At 48.3% G+C, this 10000-nt stretch overlaps 1 protein-coding gene across 1 annotated transcript in view; it reads left to right on the top strand.

The window, feature by feature from the left end:
- LOC132455473 (potassium voltage-gated channel subfamily H member 7-like) overlaps positions 1-10000 on the top strand; it is a gene marked incomplete at its 5' end in the record, with an annotated part of 34878 nt that overhangs the window by 14748 nt on the left and 10130 nt on the right. The window contains 5 exons of the mRNA XM_060049336.1: positions 1405-1648; positions 1763-1786; positions 5729-5934; positions 7096-7168; positions 9089-9409. Of these exons, the coding sequence (XP_059905319.1) occupies positions 1405-1648; positions 1763-1786; positions 5729-5934; positions 7096-7168; positions 9089-9409 (868 nt within the window). The remainder of the gene's footprint in view (positions 1-1404; positions 1649-1762; positions 1787-5728; positions 5935-7095; positions 7169-9088; positions 9410-10000) is intronic.

A 10000-nucleotide genomic window follows, 5' to 3' on the forward strand; every position in this document is an offset into this window, starting at 1 on the left:
GCCAAACACAGATCCCCCCCACCGACCCATCTCCCACCGTCTCCGATCCCTCCCCCCTATAGGGAGGGTCTGTGGAGGCCCTGCACTTGCCAAATGTCGTTCTATCTTTCCTTTCCAAATCTTCACAGCACTCTCGATTATTTACTCATCTTATATGGATTTAGTTATTTTAGTCTTTTGCTTCATTTATTTTTTAAATGGCTTCCGGAGCCCGATCGGACAGCGTAGTAGCCTAGCGAGGAAACATGTGCCAACTGAATCCCCACATGCTAACAGGAAGATGCAGATGCCAAAGTGTGTTTTTGTTGTTCCAGCGTGGGCCTTTGTGTGTGTGTGTGTGTGTGTGTGTGTGTGTGTGTGTGTCCGTCAGTCTTAAGCTTTCCTCCAGTCTTCTCTGTTTTTCAAAGTATTCTCTCTATCACCTCTTACGCCTTATAATATTATAACTTATGTTAAGTCCCATCATTTGTTTTCCACCTCTTGTACCTCAAGGGTAAGTGTACACTTTAACTTAATCCCTAACTTCCTCTGTTGTTAAGAAAAGCTTTGAATTCTAAATACCTTTGCCCTAATGCTGTAATTATTTATTTAGTATCGATGGCGATACCTTGAACTAGCAGGCTTAATCTGTTCCGAGGTAAGTCCCTAGGGCCAGGATAAATCCTGGCTAATTTGGATGCCAAAAATGCAAAGCAGAATACTTTAGCTTAGTAATTGAAATGTGTTTCTTTGTGCCAAGATATGTTCTATCTTATTTAGCTGAGCAAATTTATACCCACTGTATAAGCGCCAGAACATCACATATTTTACACCAAGTAAAAATATATTTTTACGATTTTTGTCGTTGTTTATGGCAATGCTGTGAAATGTTCAGTCTTGTATGTTCAGTCTTGTCCCAGCATGTCCTACTGCCAAAAATACCCCCCCCCCCCAGCCCCTCCCGCTGCCCAAACCAAGTATCGTCATGGCAACGGCACAGTGTATTTCCACGAGTACAGAAGAAGAATTTGAGAAGAAGGAAACAAAAACCACAGATGGCAACTGTGTCAAATTTCTCTGGAGGAAATGACAAAAAAAAACTATCTGATTGTCGCATCACCTCCCTCTAGAACACCCACAAGACACCCCCCCCACACACACACACACACACACACACACACACACACACACACACACACACACAAACAAACACACACACGTCCATAGCATCGGCGTCATCGCAACGTGCTGCTTGTTCCGCCTTTGTTATCGTTTTTGAACGCTGTGTAAAATATAAAACATGACTGCCACGACGCAACCGAACCTCCCACCTGATCGGATCTGCCTTGGCCCCTCCCTCCCCCCTGCCCCCTCCCTCGCCCCTGCCCCCCCCCTCCCCCCTGCCCCCCCCCCCAGGTCCTGAAGGGCTTCCCCGAGTGCCTGCAGGCGGACATCTGCCTCCATCTGAACAAGAACCTCCTGCAGGACTGCAAGGCCTTCCAGGGCGCCACCAAGGGCTGCCTGCGGGCGCTGGCCATGCGCTTCAAGACCACGCACGCGCCACCCAGCGACACGCTGGTGCACAGCGGCGACGTGCTCACCTCCCTCTACTTCCTGTCGCGGGGCTCCATCGAGATCCTCAAGGACGACATCGTGGTGGCCATCTTGGGTGAGTCCGAGCTCCAGCCGCCTCCCCTTGTGGTGTGTCTGAGGTATTGCAGTATAACACAGACGATCTTGCAGGTCTGTAACCAGTACATGTCTGTATTTTTTTCCCCTTCAGCTCGGGTCAACGAGGAAGCCACTGGTAAATTACCTAATAATAATAACATGATTGCACTAGTGGATAGTATCCCCCTGCAACACGGCTGCACGTTGACCGGTGATATTTAGGGGCCTCCCCTTCCCTTAGGACGTTTCCCTGTCTCTGTAATCCGTGAGCGGTGCACTCGGCTTTCGACTCGGCTGGACTCCTCCGTCAGCCCCACCCACTGACCTCCACCCTTCATTAGGGTTGAAGCAGGTGGGCTGAGGAGAGAGAGAGAGAGCGAGAGAGAGAGAGAGACTGAGAGAGCGAGAGAGAGAGAGACTGAGAGAGAGGGTGGGAGAGAGAGAGAGAGAGAGAGAGAGAGAGAGAGAGAGAGAGAGAGAGAGAGAGAGAGGCTGAGAGGGTGAGAGGGAGGGTGGGAGAGAGAGAGAGAGACTTGGGGTGGGAGCAAGGGAGGGGGAGAGAGTGGGAGAGAGATAGAGGGACAATGGGAGAGAGAGATAGAGGGTGGGGGAGAGAGAGAGAGGGAGGCGGAGAGGGTGGGGGGGAGAGAGAGAGGGCGGGAGGGGGGCTTGCTGGTCCGATTGGCTGTCACATAGCGGGTTCGCTGTTGGCAGCTGAGGTCCACTTGGCGCTGGCTCAGACGGCGGCCATCAAAGGCTATTGTAACGTGTACAGATGGAGGGGGGGGGAGAGGAGGGAGGGGAGGGGAGGGGAGGGGATGGAGAGAGGAGAGTGGAGGGAGGAGAGAGGAGAGGATGAGAGGGAGAGAGGCGGGGAGGGGAGGGAAAGAGGCGGGGAGGGAGAATGGAGAGGAGGGAAAGGGAGGGAGAGAGGAAGGGAGGGGAGGGAAGGATGGAAAGAAAGAGGGGAGAGGAATAGGAAGAGAGAGAGGATGTCAGAGAGAGAGGGGAGAGGAGGGTAGAGAGAAAGAGAGGGAGAGAGAGAGAGGGAGGGAGAGAGAAAGAGAGAGAGAGAGGAGAGGGAGAGGAGGGTAGAGAGAGGGAGAGAGAGAGAGAGAGAGAGAGAGAGAGAGAGAGAGAGGGGAGGGTGAGAGAGGGGAGGGTTGGAGGTGGTTTGGAAGGATGACAGAGAGAGAGCGAGAGGGGGCGTGACAGGGAGAGAATGTAGGGAGAGGAGAGAGAGAGAGAGAGCGAGAGACAGAGAGAGAGAGAGAGAGAGAGAGAGAGAGAGAGAGAGAGAGAGAGAGAGAGTGCGAGACCAGTAGGGGGAGAAAGACAAAGCAAAGCTAGGGTGTGTGTGTGTGTGTGTTGTGTGCGTGCGTGCATGTGTATGTGTGTGTGTGTTAATAAAGACACAGGAGGGAGGGAGGCGTACAGTGTTTCCTCTGATCTGAACCCCCGGGGAAAGCGTTGGAGAAAGCACAGCCACGCTCCCTAGAGCCCGGGCAACCTTTACCAGAGTTAAGAGCTCAAAACAACGCCTTTTACAAAACACTGCACTGTTATATTTTAGCTTACTGTTATATTTTAGCTTACTGTTATATTTTAGCTTACTGTTATATTTTAGCTTAGCATTCTTACAATAAAACAACAACAATTGTCTTCAACAATGAAAGTGCTCTGAGTGCCTAGAAAAACGTTATGCAAATAATATCGACACAATACAATTAATACAATACTTGAATATTGATATAGAATTTAATATTTGTTACTATCAACGGTATACTGCCTCAAAATATTGTATTATAGTAGCATATTTTCATAAACAGGGTGGTTGAGCACACATGGCTGTGGTTGTGGTGCAGCTAGTGGTTACGTTCGCTAATAGTCTAAATAAAAAGGAAGCCCAGATCTTATAACGATGTAAAACGGGAAACAAGGATATCGAGACTCAGCAGTGCATTCAGAGGGAAAACCCACGGCCTACGCTAGTGAGGCTCGCTAGCTGGGAACGCAAACGTCTCTTTCCACAGTAGCTGTTCATGCTACACTGAGAAGCGCTGCGTTCATTTAGGGTTGTGAGGAAGGAAGAGGCACTGGACGTGTTATTTAAATCCATGGCCACTTTTTCCACTGTTAGAGGATACCCAGGGTGGAATGTAGCTTTAATTGCCGGCCCGGGGAGTGCCCGGTGACAGAGGTCCAGGAGTCAGCCGGCACTGCTGGCCCGGTGGCTTCCACATGTAATCAAAGAGGAACAAAAACTCCCCTGCTCCCTCTCTCTTTCTTCTTCCTTTCTCTCTCTCTCTCTATTTTTTTCACTCCATTCTGACCGTCTCTCGCAATCCCTTATCACCGCCTCTTCTACTTAATTTTTTGACTTAATTTTCTCCCTCTCTCCTCCTCTCTCTCTCTCTCTCTCTCTCTCTCTCTCTCTCTCTCTCTCTCTCTCTCTCTCTTTCTCTTTCTCTCTTTCTCTCTATGGAGGCTGGTGATGGAGACTTCAAGCACGCCTCTCTTGTTTGGCTCTGTCGTTTGTTGATTTCTCTCTCTCTCTCTCTCTCTCTCTCTCTCTCTCTCTCTCTCTCTCTCTCTCTCTCTCTCTCTCTCTCTCTCTTTGGCACGCATACACTAATGGTTGATGCTGTCTCATCCTTTCTCTCTTAGATCATGTTTCTGGCTCTCCCTTTATTTTGCAACCTCTCTGATGCTCTTTTTAACACTACCTTCCTCTTTCATCTCCTACTCTTGTCTCTTTGTTCTGACCCTTAACCTCGCCTCCTTCGACCCCATGGTGACCTCTCCCCGACCCTGACCCAGATCCCCCCCCACCCCCACCCCCGCCATGTTTTGTTATTTTGTATTTGATCCGTGCTCATGTGGTTAACCTAGACCAATCAAGGAGGAGCAGTCAACCAATGACACTGCAGCAGCATATACAAATAGAAAATCACAGCCCAGCACATTCCCAAACTCCTAACCTATTTCCATAACGGCGGTGTGGCGCTGGTTAATAGGGTCATCATGCATGATGCATGCCGCAAGGAACCAGTAGGCTACAGGATCTCATAACCCCTGCATAGAAAAATCCCAGAGAGAGGGAGTTTGAGGTGGGAAAGTTGCGAGGGGTTCTCCAAGTTAATGGCCGAAACATTGTTTGATCAATCGCAGAAACCAAAGTTTATGAATAACATCTCAATGTATTCATCAAACCTTGCCACTTACCTTTGCCCCCCCCCCCCCCCCCTCGCTATTTTTTAAAGAATAAAGGACTCCTATGCTTCACGTCTAGTTTAAAACATAACCCAGATCCGACAAACAACGTCCTGTGATGACTCATACCAAAGCAAGCACTGCGATTGGTCGTTTCTGTGTGCATTGGTGGGGATGGATTGGATTGGGCGTTGATTGCGAGGGGAGCAGGTCATGCATGTTTCATGAGGACCCACTAGAAAGCAATGAATCTCATTGCAGGCCGGAGGTTTGGATGGCTCGTTGAAATACTAGTGGATAGTTGCTGCTATGGCTGCTTCTTTAGGGTGTGCTGGGGCTTTGAATCCGCACTGTCGATGTTTTTACCCACATTGATTGTACCCTTGTTTATTCTTTTCTTTCCTTCCCTCTTCTTGAATCCCACCTATTTTCTGTCCTTGGTCCCCTTTATCCTTTTTGCCTCTCTCTTATCTTAACCTCCTCCCTTCCTTCCTTTCTTCCTGCTGTACTTCCTGTCTCCTGTCTGCTTCCACTCTTCCTTACTTCCCCTTCATCCTTCCTCTAATATATTTATAATTAATCTCCATCCATTCCTCCTTCCTTCCTTTTATCTCTACTTCCTGCCTCCCTTCAATGTATCACTCTTACATGTCTTCCTTCCTCCCTTCCTTCCTTCCTTCCTACCTTCCTTCCTATAATCCGTACTCCCTGCCTCCAATGTGTTCATAACTCCACCCCTTCCCCTTTCCTTCCTTGGATCTCTTCTCCTGGCCTACGATTTACTGTATATTTACCGTCCCCTGCCCTGTTCTCTTTCCTCCATGTGACCCCCGTGTGTGTTCATGTGTTCCCCCCGGCCCTCAAGGCAAGAACGACATCTTCGGCGAAATGATCCACCTGTACTCCAAGCCGGGCAAGTCCAACGCGGACGTACGCGCCCTCAGCTACTGCGACATCCACACCATCCAGCGTGAGGAGATCCTTGAGGTGCTGGACATGTACCCCGAGTTCGCCGACCACTTCTTCGCCAACCTGGAGCTAACCTTTGACCTGCGCGACGACAGCGGCAAGGTGAGAGCGTCAGGGTCGCCGGGGGTTCGTCGCCGCGGCAGTCTGCTTTGTTTGTCCGTTGGGGAACGGGTGCGCGGGTATGTCACAGAGTTGACACGTGTGATATTCAAACATGTATCCCAGCCGCTTGTGTAGCCGGGCTCTCCCAAGGCACCGTGCACAAAGTGTATTTCACCATCAAAAGAAGAGCTGGGATTTGCGTAGAAGAATCAAGACAAAGGAGTGATTTATAAATTAACATGACAACAATTGGGGATGGTTCGGGAAAACTAGAGAAAAAAAATTGAGGAATTGGGTATAAGACCGCAATGATAACTGACAGGAACCACAGACTTAATCGATGGTATGTTTGCTGCCTTGCTAGTTTGATCAATATGGCAGTTGGATTTCTGCTGCCTAATGGCTTTTCCTAAAAAGCAGATGTTGTCCGTTTTTTCTGATTCAATCTATGTACTTCTGCAAGGTGCGTTTTCCCCAATCTGCTACGTGATGGCAGACGGGAGGAAGGAGGGAGAAGTGGGCTTTATCCTCGTAATGAGGGTTTGGCGGTCATTTATAATGCTAATACGGCGGGGGTGGACACACTGTGTTCTGGATCAATTGGGCGGAACTGAAAGGCTGAAGTCTGGCCTTTGGAATGAGACACGTGTTTATTTATGTCTGTCTATGATGCCTAAAGCTCGCTATCCGGGTCTCGGCTGATGGATTTGCGTAAGGGTGCGTGAAACCGACGGTGTTCTACATTGTGGGAAGTTTGCATACAGTCAGTGTGTAGCCGCATATGGGTGTGTGTGTGTGTGTCTGTCTGTCTGTCTGTCTGTCTGTCTGTCTGTCTGTCTGTCTGTCTGTCTGTCTGTGTGTGTGTGTGTGTGTGTGTGTCTCCGTGTGTGTGTGTGTGTGTGTGTGTGTGTGTTGGTCTCTGTATGAGTGTGTGAGTGTGTGCGTGTAGGCCATCGGATATACGGCCTTCTACGTCAGATAAACTGTGTATATCCTCCCCTCCTTTTGGCTCTGCAGCACCACCATTTGTTCCTGTCCGTGTTCCGTGTGACCCGAGCTAAGACTCCGTGCGGGGTTAGCTTCGGGTGGCGTGTTGCTCATGCTGCTCTTGTTTCTCCTGTCTGTCTGTCTGTCTGTCTGTCCCTGACAAACGACCCGCAGGCCTGCGAGTCCGATGACGGAGACGTCACCCAGGGTCAACGACCTTCGTCCTGCCGGAGAAAATCCTCCACAGGTGAGATTCAGACACGATGAGCTGCACGTATTACATCGCTAAGTACCTTTAATTAAATCAACAACAACTTACCTTTACTTAAATCACCGTTAGGTAAATAATTACAAAGTACCTTTAATTACCTCACCATGAGTTAAATAACAACAACGTACCTTAATTACCTCACCGTTTGGTAAATATCGACAACGTACCTTTAATTATCTCACCGTGAGGTAAACAACAGCAAAGTTGTTAAAGTACCTTTAATTCTCTCAGCATAAGTTAAGTAACAACAAAGTACCTTTAATTACCTCACCATGAGTTAAATAACAACAACGTACCTTTAATTACCTCACTGTTTGGAAAAAATCGACAACGTACCTTTAATTATCTCACCGGAAGGTAAATAACAACAAAGTTGTTGAAGCACCTTTAATGCTCTCATCATAAGTTAAATAACAACAAAGTACCTTTAATCACATCGCTAAGTACCATCGCTATACCGTTTGTGACATCCCGCTAATTGACATTACATCACAGTGCCTTTAATTGCAACATGCAAACGTGCATCGAAAACCATTAGCGGTGACGCCATCCTGCTAAGTTACATTACATCACATTAGCTTTAATGAAATCCCACAAGTTATATTACATCACATTACCCTTAATTACATCCCACTAAGTAACAGGCCACCACACTACCTTAAACTCAGTCACATGACACGCCCCCTTTAATTACACATCACCCTTGGTTACGCCACATCAAATCCCCTTCCATCTCCTCAAAGGTTCGCAGACATCACAGGATAATGGCTTCAGAGACTCTTTATAGTCGGTGAGACGTTACGTCCACGAATCACACTCTCGCGTATGTCCAACCCCCCCGGACCCCCGCCAGCCACCAGGGCGGCAGTGTGTATTCTGTATATCGATCCTGAGTAGCAATCGACTTTTGTAATTGGAGTTGTGAGAGAGCCAGCTGACCTCGTCTCTCACTCTCACCGTCTCTGTCTCTCTCTCTCTCTCTGTCTCTGTCTCTGTCTCTCTCTCTCTCTCTCTCTGTCTCTCTCTCTCTCTCTCTCTCTCTCTCTCTCTCTCTCTCTCTCTCTCTCTCTCTGTCTGTCTGTCTGTCTGTCTATCTGTCCTCTCTGTCCCTCGCTCTCTTTTTCCACACACACACACACACACACACACACACACACACACACACACAAACACACGCACACACACACACACTTATTCACACACAACAATCAGGCAGATCTAATTGGTCACCATGGTAACGAGTGCTGGTAAGGCAGCGTCAGTGTGTGCCTGTAAGAGATGAGGAGAAACAGGATAGAGGTGGAGCAGAGAGATGAGAGATGCTGGTTCTGTGCGATACACCCAGACGCACCGTACTTTGTGTGCGTGCGTCTTTCACAAACACAACTTCATATACATGAAACTAGATACACAGGTTTGCTTACTCTCGGTATATATTGATACATACTATAAATACACGCCTCTGCTATACAAACATACATGTGCTCTGAATACATACCTAAACTTCAAATACACACCTATACATATTCTACACACATAACTATACATACTCTAAATACATACCTATGCAATTTATACGGACCTATACATATTTTAAATAGATACTTTTTCGCCTAGGTTAGCTTACAGTTTGTTAGCTCACAGCTAACAAACTCAGCTAGCATAGCTTTCCGTAACTAAACATACTAAGCTAGCTGAGTCTGCCAAAAACGAATCTAGGTTTGTTAGTCAGAGCAAGCTTTCTAAACCAGCTAAGTGTGTCAAAACTAAACCATCTAATCTAGGTTAGTCAGAACAAGCTTTCTAAACTATCTAAATTTGTCAGAACTATCCTCTCGAAGCAACTACATGGAGACCAACAAAACCAGTCAATAAAACCAGTCCTTCTCCCACCAGTGCGCCAAAACCACGAGCTGGGCCGGGCGCTCTGCGAGGCCAGGCGTGAGAAGGAGCTCATGGCGGCGGCGGCGGCCCGTGGAGCCCCGCCCTCTCCCGCCCCCACGGTGAGACAGCGGCGGGAGAAGCCGTCCAATGAGGAGGGAGAGGAGGAGGAGACGGAGGAGGACGAGGAGGGGAGGGTGGAGGAGGAAGAGCAGAGGCCCCTGTGCTCCGGGGTGGCCGGGTACCCCGTCGTCCGGGACCACGCCCTCGGCCACGGGCTGGGCGAGGCCGCGGACGCCCAGGCGAGTGACGGCCTGCAGATCCCGCCCTACAAAGGTGAGATAATCTTTTGATTGGTTAAGAAATAGAACACATCCACCTGTGTTTACTTTCAATAGGTTGGATGATTCTTCGCTGTTAGTTATTTTTTGATTGTGGATAAAAAAAGAAATGAGGTGACATTAAGGCATGCGCAAAAACAAGTGTTTTATCATATCCGCCTTGAGGAAGCATCTATTTCAGTACAACCGAGAAAGAGTACCGTTCTTTTATTCAAATCAAAGGCGTGTTGATGCTCTATCAAACCACTGTCTCTGTATAAATTAACCTGACATTTCACTGTGTCGCCCCGCTGACAGGATCGTTCTCATTGGCTGGCTCTTGGCAGCCAATGAGTCACGAGCCACAAACGTCCTCTGGAGTTCCCAGACAAAAGGCTCGTTAACTTTGTTAGGTTAATTTGGGAATAGAGAAAAAAATAAGCACCCAGAAAGCCTCCATTAGCCCCAGAAGCAGAATGTCAGGTCTATTAAAAAATCCAAACATGAATGAGGAGTTATGAGAAGGGAAAGCCTACTCAGTCATAAAATGGAAAGCATTAGATTAGAATCAGAGTCCAGGGTCAAGGCGAAGGATTCAAAAGAGACA

Source organism: Gadus macrocephalus, chromosome 4, assembly GCF_031168955.1.
Source record: "Gadus macrocephalus chromosome 4, ASM3116895v1".
In the NCBI taxonomy this organism is placed as follows: domain Eukaryota; kingdom Metazoa; phylum Chordata; class Actinopteri; order Gadiformes; family Gadidae; genus Gadus; species Gadus macrocephalus.